The 14,638-nt window shown below is 38.7% G+C and overlaps 1 protein-coding gene and 2 non-coding genes across 4 annotated transcripts in view; all 3 read right to left on the bottom strand.

Annotated features, from left to right (window-relative positions):
• WDR43 (WD repeat domain 43) overlaps positions 1-14,638 on the bottom strand; it is a 47,080-nt gene that overhangs the window by 12,939 nt on the left and 19,503 nt on the right. For both annotated transcript variants that reach the window (XM_040496404.1, XM_040496403.1), the window contains exons 6-11: positions 8,600-8,702; positions 7,776-7,840; positions 4,892-5,063; positions 3,071-3,157; positions 2,069-2,200; positions 448-579 (exon numbers count right to left, since the gene is read on the bottom strand). In XM_040496404.1, coding sequence (XP_040352338.1) covers positions 448-579; positions 2,069-2,200; positions 3,071-3,157; positions 4,892-5,063; positions 7,776-7,840; positions 8,600-8,702 — 691 coding nt within the window. The remainder of the gene's footprint in view (positions 1-447; positions 580-2,068; positions 2,201-3,070; positions 3,158-4,891; positions 5,064-7,775; positions 7,841-8,599; positions 8,703-14,638) is intronic.
• Positions 1,702-1,777, bottom strand: LOC121044644 (small nucleolar RNA SNORD53/SNORD92). The gene has a single exon (XR_005797406.1). It is a non-coding gene; the product is annotated as a small nucleolar RNA SNORD53/SNORD92 (small nucleolar RNA).
• Positions 2,532-2,611, bottom strand: LOC121044643 (small nucleolar RNA SNORD53/SNORD92). The gene has a single exon (XR_005797405.1). It is a non-coding gene; the product is annotated as a small nucleolar RNA SNORD53/SNORD92 (small nucleolar RNA).

The following is a 14,638-nucleotide window of genomic DNA, read 5'->3' as shown; positions in this document are numbered from 1 at the left end:
CTCCTACCCATTGCCAAGGTTCCACCTCACCGCCCCCTCTCACGGCCAGGGGGAAATAAGTTTCTGGAATCCAGAGTAAAAACTCAGGAACGCATTTTCCTACAGAAAAAAATATAAATTGTGATCTAGAATGCTGAGTATTATAATTCAGCTACACTATGTTTATAAAGGCTTTTGTGAACTAAAGCCTAAGACCTAATAACAATTCAGAACAATATTTCTATGAGAAAATGCATTCCAGGTTCAAAATAATTTAATACAATGTCTTTGTAGGTTGGTGACTGTCTGTATAGTGCCACCAAGTGATATGTATTTGACTAAACTCACAAAATATTAAATTCAAAACAGCTTTATCACATGACTCTTCAGTCTGAGTGTGCTATGTCAATCACTTTCTAAGAAAAATTAAGTGTCCTAATTCATTTTAAAAACTGCTATAATACTTACATTTAACATTTCGAAATCATTACTTTCTAATCCTTGTGTGAGAAGAACTGGAAAGCTATTTGTCTGTGGAAGGTCATCCTTCTCTTTCTTTGTATCTATATCCAGTGCTCCCAGGCGCTCTTCAATGCTAATCTGCAGAACAGAAATGATCTATTAATGTTAATCTAGACAAGGCCTAAAGTAGTTTGGTCGAATTACTTTGTTCCTATGTCTCAAAAAACAAAAGCACTGACTGGTTCACAATGAAAAACACAAACAAGCTCTTTCTCATTCCAACAAGATCTTACTACCATAAAGCCAATGATGGAGACCAATGTATTATCTGCAATCCAAGGTTCCAGATCCTAGTGATCTGGAAGTGCATGAGAAGTCATGATTTGAAAATGTAATTCATAAAAACATCTCTCTAAAGAAGATTCAAAAAATACACAGATCTGGTATCTTATTACTAAAGCACAAGAAAAGACCTATTATCAAAAGAACTTTCCCTTCTAGAACTACCCCTGGTTATCAGCCTCACATCTGTAAAAAAGGAAAATTATCAAAAGAAAATGAAAAATAAAGACAACTATGTTCCCAAAACAATTTTTAAAATGTCTTTTCCTATTTTTCGTTTTAGTAGTTCCAAATGATGATTTTCTAGAAGATGCTATGCTCTACTAAATCAAGTTCCCTTGATAAAAGAATCTAAAATTTAAGTGTAAATAAACAGGATGCAATTTGCTACACAAAAACTCAATTGTAGAGAACTTATCTCTTATTAAAACAAGTCTAACAACCATGTTCTGCCTGCCTCTTAGTAACTAAATCAAAATACAAATACTCTGTGACTACTATGGCAAATAGGCTTTGGCAAAGCCTCCTATTTAGGTTAACATAAAAATCAAAAAAGGCAGGAGGAAATTAAATAATTGGATCTACGCCAAGTTAAAGAAAGTTGGCATGTTATTTTTAAATACATATACCATGTTACTAAGGAATAATTTTAATGAACAACTACTCAGCCCCATCCCCCCACACACCCTACAAAGGAAGACATTTAAAATCAGGTAAAGAAACATAATCTTTCTCTAATGATAAAACAATTAAAATTTCACATCATTTAGGGTGACACATAAGAAAAAGGTCTACAGAGACAAGTACAGTAACCACAGGAAGGTCTAGGGAGCTGAGAAAAAATGAAGGTTGTAAGCACTTGAAGAGGTTATAGTGATGACCACTTTTAAAGGCCAACACTCACTAAACTAGCCAGAACTGCTCAGACAGCCAAGAGAAAAGGCATCACTGGAACTCAGCAACATGCGAAACCCAATGGAAATCATCACAGCAAGTCCTGGCTTAAGGTACTGTATTCAATTATGTGACCCAGCTGACTGCTAACAATGGTCAAAACAGCACCCTCTTTAGTTAGTAAGAGTCTGTCTTCTCCATTAACAGTGGCCAAGTAGAAGCCTCGGGTTACAATTTGGAATTTCTGAACCTGTGCTGCTCGGGATGAGAGAGGGAACCAGCAGCAATCTTAGCTAAGTTCCTAAAGTTTCAAGTTTGGCTCTACCCAATAATGTTAGTCTCATGAGTAATATTACATTTCAAACTCAAAAATGGTCAGTGATTTTATTACCTCATTTTCCCCTAATTTCCTCTTGCTCTCTATCTCCTCAGTTTGTGAAGGAGGAGGTTTGATAGCTGCATGATGACCAGGTACCCCAGGCACCAAAACTTTTGCTTCAGAATTCATCACTGGTGTTCTCACCTGTTAAAAAGGAATAGCCGGCATGTGACAAAGGGAATTATGCCTTAGTCCTTGTAAGATTTAGCCCCAAAGAAAACTAACAGCTTTTAATTGATTTTTCTACTGGAAAATCTTAACATAATTAACTTAATATGATAAGAACTACAGACAAATTTTAATTGAATGTTAGTAAATAAGTTTCCAAATTATAATTTGAAAGTTTACAGTTTTAAGGTTTTCAATAGCACATGAGTAAAAACCAGGAAAAACAACATTTAAGGATTACTTAAAAACATTAGAGAGTGAAGTTGTACATTTTACTACCACCTCCAGTAATCCAGCTTTGCCAGAAATGCTCAGACAGCCAAGAGAAAGGTGTCATCTCTGAAACTCAGCCAGAAGCGAAACCATATATGGATGTCATCACAGCAGGTCTTGGCTTTTTTTTTTTTCCTCATTAAACTGCCAAACATGTATCTACATGTAGATGCCATGTTATATTCAAAATAAAAAATCATGATGATAAGCTTAAATATGGTATTTAATTCCAAACCCATCATTTAGGGCTTTAAATCCTTAAATACAGGATTCCTCCTTTAAATGCTGAAATCAGCAAAATAAGTTATTGACAAATGTTGTATTTATTTAATGATCACACACGGGGTAAAGGACTAACTCCCAAGTCTTTAACTTTTAGTTGTCTATTCACTCATTCATTCAACAAATCAAAAGCACAGGAAAGAAGTTGTATAATCTTGTTACCTAAAACTTAATCTCACCAATTTGTTAAGATCATAAGGAGGGTATTAAAGAGTCTAAACATAATATTATATAACAATTCAATTCGCCCAAATCTCTTTTTTCTCAACTTCTAATACGAAATGCACTCACCTTTGTTATAGCCGTCTCTACTTTGGGGGCCCAGCAGTTTGAAATGTCTCTTACTAAACACATGTGAGGTTCTTTGGAACTTAAAGCCTGGGAATATAATTTTAAGGAGGGGGGAAGAAAGGGGGCAGAAATGTCAAACAAAGCAATTGGGAATAAGAATAACATGAAAAGCCAATGTGTACTTGTGCATTTTCATAAAAATACAAAAAAGTATAGAAAGCTTCCCCACAAAACTCAGCCACTCAGACTGACCACTACTCAGACTGATGGCAGCAGAGAAAAGTGGGTCAACTCTGAAGATATTAAGCATAATGTGTACTTTTTTCAGTTATGAACTGCTCAAATTTTTCACATGTATAGTTTTAAAAGATGAAGAGGTTTTTAAACTATAACAGATTTTTAAAGATTCCTGTTTGTCACCCTTGTAAAAAAATAATCTGGGGGCGCCTGGGTGGCGCAGTCGGTTGAGCGTCCGACTTCAGCCAGGTCACGATCTCGCGGTCCGGGAGTTCGAGCCCCGCGTCAGGCTCTGGGCTGATGGCTCAGAGCTTGGAGCCCGTTTCCGATTCTGTGTCTCCCTCTCTCTCTGCCCCTCCCCCGTTCATACTCTGTCTCTCTCTGTCCCAAAAATAAATAAACATTGAAAAAAAAAAATAATAATCTGGGCTATTTAGGGTCCCCCCACTATACTTTCCACAAGCAAGTCAAAGACTTGCTGAACAAATTGCTATAAGGTGGATCTCTAAATCCTGATGTGCCATTACAAGGGCGACAATCAGATGCAGCAAAGTACATGTTACCCATAAGCCTGTAAGGTTTTATGTAATTCTCTGTTCTATGCCCATATAATTAATCAGCATCTGGTAGGACACAAAACAAACAGGAAACAATGGCAGCATCTTCAGAGGACGGTTAGGGGGTCCAGGTACAGCACAGAGAGTTACGTTTATAGCTTAATACCTTTCTCCCTTTTTTATTAAACCATATCCATGTGTTAAATTCTTAAAAAGTAAAATAAACTCCACAAGAGTTTGCTTGGGCACATAATATTTCACTCATCATCTCCCAGAAGGCCTTACTGAATAAAAGCAGTATAAATGCAAGCTAAAGAAATCACCTATTGGACACACCCATAACTCACCAAAAGTCTCCAAAGAAACTTTCAGAAAAGTTAAGTAAACTGCACTACCCATTACATTTCCACTTAGAAAACTCAATGAGTACTGTTACTAAAGGCTCTTTTATTAAGATGTATCTTTTGGGTACTTGGGTAAAATTCATTCATACCCTGTGCTGACCAAAATGTTAGTAAATGTGGGGCTATTGAGCACTTGAAATGTGGCTATTCCAAACTGAGGTATGTGCGTAAGTGAAAATATATACCAGATTTCAAAGACAGAATACCAAAAAAAAAAGGCGAATAAAATATCTGAAATAATTTTTCATATTGACTAAGGATTAAAATATTTGATATGCTAAACTGAGGGGTGATGGGGGGTGGGAGGGAGGGGAGGGTGGGTGATGGGTATTGAGGAGGGCACCTTTTGGGATGAGCACTGGGTGTTGTATGGAAACCAATTTGACAATAAATTTCATATACTGAAAAAAAAAAAATTTGATATGCTAGGTGAAGTAAAATTATATACATAGCTCTCACAAACTAAAATAAACTACCCAGTGAAAGATCCTTCAGTTACAGGAAAATACACGACTTCTTTTTAAGTATTCAAATAAGCAGACCAATGAATCACTCCAGTCATCTTTTTTTTTCATGTCCACGTTGATGCTATTTTGCTTTACTCCAGAGTAGCATCTACGTACCACTCGCTCAATGGTGGGCTGAAACCAATTGCCGTATACAAGCAACAATGACATTTTGTCTGAGCAAAACCCAGCTGCTAGAATAGGAATGGGTTTTGGTGTTGATTTCTTGCCTTTCCCAGGTGTCACTATCTGAATTGTGCAATTTGAAGTCAAAGGCTTTTTGCAGTATCTAGAAATGAAAAAAAAAAATAGAAAATTTGAAACATCTCATATGAATGCTTTGAAGCTGGGAATGTAACCTCCTGTGGCCTCCACACTATCACCAGAGTGACCAGGATCCCCACACCACTAGTATTGCTGTCAAGACCTCATCTAGCAAGATCTCACCACCAAATCTGCCTGGACACCAAGTGCCCTTCCATCCCATTGTCAAGCCCCATAAAGGGCGCCAAGATCCCAGGTTCTTCAGTCTCTCTCTCTCTCTCGCTGCCCTGTGCTTCAGTCCCAGAGGACTCTCTGACATGCCCTGTTCCAATCAGTCCCATTTCCAATTGTTTCCAACCCGCAAAAGCCTCACCATGACCTCCGCAATGCAGTTCCAAGAGCAAAATTATCAGCAAAATATAAACAACAAAATTCCATCGTCTAATATAAAAAATTCCATTATCTACTGCTTATCCAAGGGCTTTCATCAGCTTCTTGCTCTACGCTGGCACATCAGGGCAGATCTCCCAAGCTGTAGCTGTTTTCTCTCCATAGCCTTTATGTCAGAAGCCTAGGCATGAGATGATTTTAAGAGTGTTCCGTGTTCTTCACAAACATTTCAAGATGAATAGTCTGTCTCTCTTTCCCTTCTAAAACCTGGGTAAGTGTTGTTACCAGATACCAGCTACCTCCCTCTCCCGCTGTCATCCAATGATTTCTGGGCCACTCCCCCAGATTTCTTGAAGATTCAAGTGGCTGTCATTCTAACACTACTCCTGAGGAATTCCTTTCTTAGCAGTCTGGTCTCTGCATCCACCGTGCAGGCTGATGATGCTTCTGATACACTGTCCTCCCAGGTCCATACCCTCCCGCCTCCAACAGCCCCGCCCTTCACTGTGTCTCAGCCTCTCACTCCTCACACCGCAGACATCTTACTCCCAACAGGTGCACCACACCATCCTTCTAGCTCATGCCTCCTAGTTATCCTGACTCCACAACCATCTCCATCCAGGATTTCTGGTCTTCTACCCCTCTGTAGTCTATTCTCAACACATCCGACAGAATGACTCAAAAGCTTAATAATGTCTTAACACTTAATACCTGATGAGGTCAAACCTTATCAGTCTTCTGCATAAAAGCAACAGCTTACTATTGCCCATGGAGAGGTGCCCAATTCCTCACAGCAGCCCACCATCTCTGGGCCCTTAGTTATATGTTCCACATACGTGTATGACTGTATCAATAAAGGCCACAAGTGTTACACACCAAAATGTTAAGAGTTACCTCTAGGGAGTAGAACTCAATGCAGGGAGAATAAGGCTTTATAACCTATTGTCTACACATCCTAAATGCTTTTCAATGTTTTATGCCTTCATAACAATTTTATACTTAAACAAATTCCTACATTAGGATTATAAAAGGAAAAATACCAACTGACAAAAAGTTGAAACCATCTTGAAGTTCACATGATTGAGTCTCAGACCACGTTTACAGAGAATGGCAAAGGTTGCCAAGCTTTCTATAAAGAGCAGATAGTAAATATTTTAGTTTTGGGGGCCAAGTATGGTCATACTGGATTTGACCCACAGGTCATAATTTACTGATCCTAGATCTATGACTACTACACATGCTAACAGCAACACCCCCCTGTCCACCAAAACAATAGCATTGCCATGCTTCATTGATCCACATGTATATGGCAAGGGAAACTATTATCAAAGTCAGAAATCAAGGCTTTACCAGGTTCACAAGCAAACTTTTCCAACTGAACCACTTTCAGTTAAAATGTATCACTAGAGGGATGCCTGGGTGGTTCAGTCTGTTAAGCGTCCAACTTCAGCTCAGGTCATGATCTCATCGTTTGTGGGTTCAAGCCCCGCATCAGGCTCTGTGCTGACAGCTCAGAGCCTGGAGTCTGCCCCAGATTCTGTGTCTCCCTCTCTCTCTGCCCCTCCCCTGCTCATTCTGTCTCGGTCTCTCAAAAATAAATAAACGGTAAAAAAAAATTTTTAATGTATCACTAGAGGGGCACCTAGGTGGCTAAGTTGGCTAAGCATCCAACTCTTTTAAATTTTTTTAAACATTTTTTTATTATTGGGAGACAGAGAGACACAGAGCATGAGCAGGGAAGGGGCAGAGAGAGGGGGAGACACAGATTCCAAAGCAGGCTCCATGCTCTGAGCTGTCAGCACAGAGCCCGACATGGGGCTTGAACTCACAAACTGGGAGATCATGACCTGAGATGAAGTCGGATGCTTAACCGACTAAGCCACCCAGGCACCCTAAGCATCCAACTCTTGATTTCGGCTCAGGTCATGATCTCACGGTTCATGAAATCAAGCCCCGTGTCAGGCTCTAAGGTGACCGGAGCCTGCTTGGGATTCTCTCTCTCCCTCTCTCTCTGCCCCACTACATCTCATGCATGCATTCTCTCTCTCTCTCTCAAAATAAGTATAAACTTTAAGGTAAACCAACAAAATGTATCATTAGAACTGCCAACATTTACTAAGCATATATCATAAAACTACTTTACTACCCACAAATATGAAGAAATGGTCCACAATCCAAAAACTTGAATCCTCACTGGAAATGTATATAGTCATATGGATAATTAATAATTCTTTCAAAACAACCTAACTGAAAAGTAATGTAAGGCAAAGAATACTGAGGTAGGAATAAAAAAGAGTAACAAGTCAGGGAAAGAAAACAAATTTGACTTGAGAAATTTCGTACTTACCCATTTAATATGTGTTCAAAAAGATGAACTTGACCATCTTTGCAAACAACAGCTAACTTGACAGGCTAAAAGAAAAATTAAACTGATTACTCTAATGGAGAATGACCTTCATAATATACTTATAAAACTTCAACTGTCCTCCCCACCCCTTTAAATAACCAGAGAAAAAGTCAGAACACCAAGGTGGCACAACTCTTGCATTTAAAATTCACTACTGTCATCTAAACAACTGGAGTTCTTGTCAAGCATAGAAATAAAAGTTTAAGCCAAGAAGATAACAAGAAGAATGCAGCCTGGAAGTTATAGGAGCAAAGTCACTACCAAGTGCAAAGTCACTGACAAAAGAAACTGGCAGGCCCCGCATGTCAGAGCAGTCAGATCCCTGCTGGGTGGCTGGGTGGCTCAGGTGGTTAAGCATCCAACTTCAGCTCAGGTCATGATCTCGCAGTCTGTGGGTTCAAGCCCCACTCGGGCTCTGTGCTGACAGCTCAGAGCCTGGAGCCTGCTTCAGATTCTGTGTCTCCCTCTCTCTCTGTCCCTCCCCCACTCATGCTCTGTCTCTCAAAAATAAATAAACGTTAAAAATTTTTGGAAAAAAAAAAGATCCCTGAAAACACGGGACACGGTCCCCCTGCTCGGAAGTGCACACCACAGTGATTTATTTAATGGTTACTCCGGACAGTCCAAGAAGATTTTTGTTACATTTTGTTCTTTCTTCCCTCATGTCCCCTACTTTCCCAAAATCATTAAATCATCAAAACACTAACTTTAAAAATATAATTTGTGAAATCCAAAAACAAATTCTCAAAAATTGAGCCATTTACCTCTTCTTTATTTTCTGACAACGTCAAGTCAATATAGACAGGTTCATCTGTAACTGTAAAAGACATCACTGCATTCTTTTCTTTGTTTTCTGACCGGACCTGCCTAGATAACAAAACCCGTGATTAGGTAGTAAGAAATTAAACAACAAAAAAAGATGAGCACCTAATGGGAGTAACAGCATTAGATTCCCAATAGTTTTTGCATCTTTTGAAAGCTAAATAAAGAGACTACAGATCAAACTTAGACCCATTTGTGTCACTGCCACTTAACATGGTTGCAGGGAAAAGAGAAAGCACTAATGCCCTTATGCAGATTTAAACAATAAGTAACATTCTCTATTCTTTTCCACTAATCTGTTTATCTTGATGCCAATACCACACTGTTTTGATTATTGTAGCTTGACAAGTCCAGAAATCAGGCAATGTGAGTCCTCCAACTTTTTTCTGCTTTTTCAACATTGTTTTGGTTATTCTACATCCTTTGCATTTCTCTTTGAATTTTAAAATCAGATGGTCAATTTCTACAAGAGAGTTTGCTGAGATTTTGACTGGGTTTACACTGATTCTATAGATTAATCTGAGAATTCACACGATAGCAATGTAAAGAAAATAGAGTCCAGAAATAGACCCATGCGTATATTTAACCCAAATGACCCTCATTATTTGTGGATTCCTTCTTTGAGAATTTGCTTACTTGCTAAAATTTGTTAGCCTCCGAATCAGAATTTGTGGAACTTCCATAGTCTTGAACAGAGCAATAAAAATGCTCAAAGCAGTGAAAAATAGTAAGAGTTGCCCACAATGTTCAACAAGGCTATGCTCTGACTTCTTCCTTCAGCTCTCACACTACAGAAGTGTTATTAGTATTATTTAGTATCATTAGTATTATTTAGAATGCTAAAAAGTATTTTCATTTTGTTTTCATGTTTTTGTTGGTGATTTCACTTTTAAAATGTCCCTTAAGGAGGCGCCTGGATGGCTCAGTAGGTTAAGCACCAGACTTTGGCTCAGGTCATGATCTCACAGTTTGTAAGTTCAAGCCCTCCATCAGGTTAACACGAGCCCCACACCACACTTCAGGTGAGCTCAAGCCCCAATTTGGGTGAGCCCCTCTTCTCTCTCCCTCCCTCTTTCTGCCCCTCGCTCACTTGTGCCCTCTCTCTCAAAAAAAAATAAAAAAATAAACAGTGCCCTAAGTATAGTGCTCAAGTGCTGTCTCATGTATCTAAGAGCAAAAGAAGCTGTAATATGCCTTAAGGGAAAAAATATTTGTTAGGCAAACTCTGTTCTGAGAGGGGTTAATTAACTATATACATGATGTATTTTCAAACAGAAACACACATAAAATGAGGCTATATATTGATTAGATGACAAAAATGTAACCAACAAAACTTGCAGAAACCTAACCTTATATTTCCCGGAGGAATCACAGTTCAGTATCACTAACTCTGCGCTCATGAGGACTTTATACAACATAACAACTGCAAATAAGAACCAACTGTATGGGGCACCTGGGTGGCTCAGTCGGTTAAGCGTCTGACTTTAGCTCAGGTCACGATCTCACGGTCCGTGAGTTCGAGCCCCGCATCAGTCTCTGGGCTGATGGCTCAGATCCTGGAGCCAGCTTCCGATTCTGTGTCTCCTTCTCTCTCTGCCCCTCCCCCGTTCATGCTCTGTCTCTCTCTGTCTCAAAAATAAATAAACTTAAAAAAAATTAAAAAAATAAAAAAAAAAGAACCAACTGTATGTGTATATCCATGTATATATGCAAAAACAGTTCACTGGAAATAGTCTTTTCAACCAATGGTACTGAGACCAATGGATATTCCTAACACAAGAACATAAATTTCCATCCATTTAGGAATGCAAACTGGTGCAGCCACTCTGCAAAACTTATGAAGTTTCCTCAAAAAGTTAAAAATAAGGGGGTGCCTGGATGGTTTTCAGTCAGTTGAGCTTGGGCTCAGGTCACGATCTCCCAGTTCGTTGAGTGCAAGCCCCAAATCGGGCTCACTGCTGTTAGTGCAGAGCCCGCTTCAGATCCCCCCACTTTCCCCTAAATAGACACTTGCGAAAAAAAAAAAAAAGTTAAAAATAGGGGTGCCTGAGTGGCTCAGTCACAGGGCATCTGACTCTTGATTTTGGCTCGGGTATGATCTTGCAGTCCGTGGCATCAAACCCCACACATCAAGCTCTTCACTGGCAGCACAGAGCATGCTGGGAATTCTCTCTCCGCCTCTCACTCGCTCGCTCTAAATAAATAAATAAATGTAAAAAACACAACTGTCCTATAACCCAGCAAGAGCAGCACTATTAGGTATTTATTCAAAAAAAAAAAAAAAATACTAACTCAAAGGGATACATGCACCTGATATTTCTACAATACCAAATATCTACAATAGCCAAATTATGGAAACAGCCCATTGATGAATGGATAAAGATGTGATATACACCTCTCTCTCTCACTCTCACACACACACACTGGCATAAAAAATGAAATCTTGCCATTTGCAGTGACATGGGTGAAACTAGAAAGTATTATGCTTAGTGAAGTCAGCGAAAGACAAATGCTGTATGATTTCACGCACATGTGGTATTTAAGAAACCAAACAAAGAGGAGAAAAAGACAGGCAAACCAAGAAACAGACCCTTAACTATACACAACTAGTGGTTGGGGGTGTGGGGGATGGGCTAAATAGGTGATGGAGATTAAGGTGTACACTTGTGATGAGCACTGGGTATTTATGGTAGTGCTAAATCACTATCCTGTACACCTGAAATTAATATCGCACTGTATGTCGGGGCGCCTGGGTGGCTCAGTCGGTTAAACGGCCGACTTCAGCTCAGGTCATGATCTTGCAGTTTGTGAGTTGAGCCCCGCATCATGCTCTGTGCTGACAGCTTGGAGCCTGGAGCCTGCTTCAGGTTCTGTGTCTCCCTCTTTTCTCTGTCCCTCCCCCACTCTAACTCTGTTTCTCAAAAATGAATAAACATTAAAAAAAAATTTTTTTTAATATTACACAGTATGTTAACTGGAATTTAAATAAAAATTTTTAAAAAACTGTCATTCATTCCTTGTACCATATACACATATTAGCTCAAAATGCAAGCCTTAAAACTAAATCTTTCAGAAGAAAACCTTTGTGACCTTGGATTAATTAAGCAAAGATCTCGAAACATGATCCGGACTACATCAAAATTAAAAACTTCTCTTCGAAAAGACAATGCGCATACTAGGAGAAAATATCTGCAAAGCATATACTTGATAATGGGTTTATATTGAGAATATATATAGAATTCTCAAAACTCAGTAAGAAAACAAACCCACTAAAAAATAGGCCAAACATATGAACAGATACTTCATCAAGAAACATATCCAGATAGCAAACAGGACAAGATTCTCAACATGAGTGGCCATTAGGGAAATGCAAACTAAAACCACAGGGAGGTACCATTACATACCTATTAAAATGGCTAAGATTAAATGATTATATCAAGCATTGGTGAGGATATGAAAGAATCTGCACTCTTATACATAGCTGGTCAGAATGTAAAATGTAAAAATGGTACTATCACTTTGAAAAAACTTGACAATTTTTTTCAGTAGCCCCAACATGGGGCTTGAACTCATGACCCTGACATCAAGAGTCACATGCTCTACTGACTAAGCCAGCCAGGGGCCCAAACCTGGCAATTTCTTAAAAAGTTAAATATATATCATATGATCTACCCATGCACTCAAGGTATTTACACAAAAGAAACGAATCATATGTCCATACAAAGATTTATACACAAATGTCTGTAATAACTTTGTTTTAATGTTTACACAACAGGTTTTATTTATTTATTTATTTATTTATTTATTTATTTATTTATTTATTTTTAACACTTGTTTTTTTCTTAATTTTATTTTTTATTTTTTAAAATCTACATCCTGGGGCGCCTGGGTGGCTCAGTCGGTTAAGCATCCGACTTCAGCTCAGGTCATGATCTCGTGGTCCGTGAGTTTGAGCCCCACGTCGGGCTCTGTGCTGATGGCTCAGAGCCAGGAGATTCTGTGTCTCCCTCTCCCTTTGCCCCTCCCCCACTCACATTCTGTCTCTCTCTCCCCTTCAAAAATAAATAAACATTAAAATAAAAGGAAGAACATGTGCAGTTTATTATACATCAATTATACCCCAATAAAGGTATTTTAAAAATTTAAGGCACAAATTAAAAAAAGAAAAAGACTAACAGTAAAAAAACATGATTTGCAAACACAATTCACAATCAGTTTGTTTTTATCAACTAGTGAGACTATACATTCACCAGTAAACAAGGGCACCTAGGTGGCTCAGTTGGTTAAGCGTCCAACTGACTTTGGCTCAGGTCATAATCTCACGGCTTATGAGCTCTTTTGAGTTCGAGCCCCATGTCGGGCTCTATGCTGCTTCAGATTCTGGGTCTCCCTCTCTCTCTCTCTGCCCCTCCCCCACTCACTCACGCGCATACTCTCTCCTTCAAAAATAAACATTAAAAAAAATATATATTCACCAGTAAGCAATCTTTCAATATTTTTGTGTATAGAAGAAAACTAAGAATTTTACTGGATCAACTTCTAAGTATTCCCATTTATGAATTCTTCATAAAACAATACTAATTCTAACTTGAAGCCATTTATACTATACATTGTTCAAAATCACTGCCATAAGACTACTTTATACAAAAGAAACTGGTATCTTAGCTCAACAACAGGATAGTACTGTCCTTACAGTAATATAAAAGTGTTTTTTTGCTTAATTTTCACTCAGCAAGAAGCCTTCAAATGTTATTTCCTAACAGAAATGTGTCTTTCAAAGGTAATCATCAGGGAACCTTAGGCTTCCTCTACCTACAAAACACAAAGTTTTCCATAAATGGTCTTTGGAGGCAGCCTTTTAATATGGGTTTTTAATGTTTCAAGTTTATTCCTCTGTTAGTAGGAAGCCCACAGGCATACACATACTATTTGGGGGATGTTAAGACAACAGAAATCAATTTCTCTTTTACAGAAGAAATTTTGTAGGGGCATCTGGGTGGCTCAGTCAATTGAGCATCCAACTTTGGCTCAGGTCATGATCTCACAGTTCGTGAGTTCGAGCCCCGCGTCGGGCTCTGTGCTGAGAGCTCGGAGCCTGGAGCCTACTTCAGATTCTGTGCCTCCCTCTCTCTCTCTCTCTCTCTCTGCCCCTCCCCCACGTGCGTACACTCTCTCTCAAAAATAAACATTAAAAAAAAAATTTTTTTTAAAGGAGAAATTTTGTAGCTGGAGACCCCTAGGTCTAGGGAGCCAAACAGGTGAAGCATTTTTAAGACTGGAACATCCAAGTAGTCAGGAGGATTTGGTGGCAGATTTTAACTTTCTGGCATTACTAATTTCTTATGTAAAGTGTTAAACATTATAAAACTAAATTATCCCAGAAGGCATGCCTCAAAAAACAGACACAGGACAGAAAACCAACACAATGTGATTATGAAAGGATAGTTAGGACTATGGCTCATTTGATGGTTTGAAGGTGAACAGAAGTCCACATTAGATCTTATGAACCTTTCCCCACCCAACTGCAAGGTTTATGTATTTGATGATTCCCACTTCTGAGTTATTTGGTATAAATTCATAGTAACTTTATATGATCAAGAACATGCTCAACTAACTGATTACTAGGATGAGAAACTACTTGTTTAAATCTCCACTTATTTTATCTGAACAGCAGGTGTTTAAAAAAAGTTAGCTTCACCATCAGTTCTCATAAAATCCAAGAAAACCCTTATTTTCTTAAATTTAAAAACTTTCTGATGGCCATTTAATACCAAATTAATTTTTACTTTTAAAAGTATTTCCAGGGGTGCTTGGCTGGCTCAATCGGTAGAGCATGAAACTCTTGGTCTTAGGGTTAAGTTCAAGCCCCACATTGGTTGTAGAGACTACTTAAAAATAAAATTTTAAAGGGGCGCCTGGGTGGCTCAGTCAATTAAGCATGCGACTCTTCATTTCAGCTCAGGTCATGATCCCAGGGTTAT

This window comes from Herpailurus yagouaroundi, unplaced genomic scaffold, assembly GCF_014898765.1.
Source record: "Herpailurus yagouaroundi ecotype Mexico unplaced genomic scaffold, PumYag 188, whole genome shotgun sequence".
In the NCBI taxonomy this organism is placed as follows: domain Eukaryota; kingdom Metazoa; phylum Chordata; class Mammalia; order Carnivora; family Felidae; genus Herpailurus; species Herpailurus yagouaroundi.
This window is presented reverse-complemented; position numbering and strand designations above follow the sequence as displayed.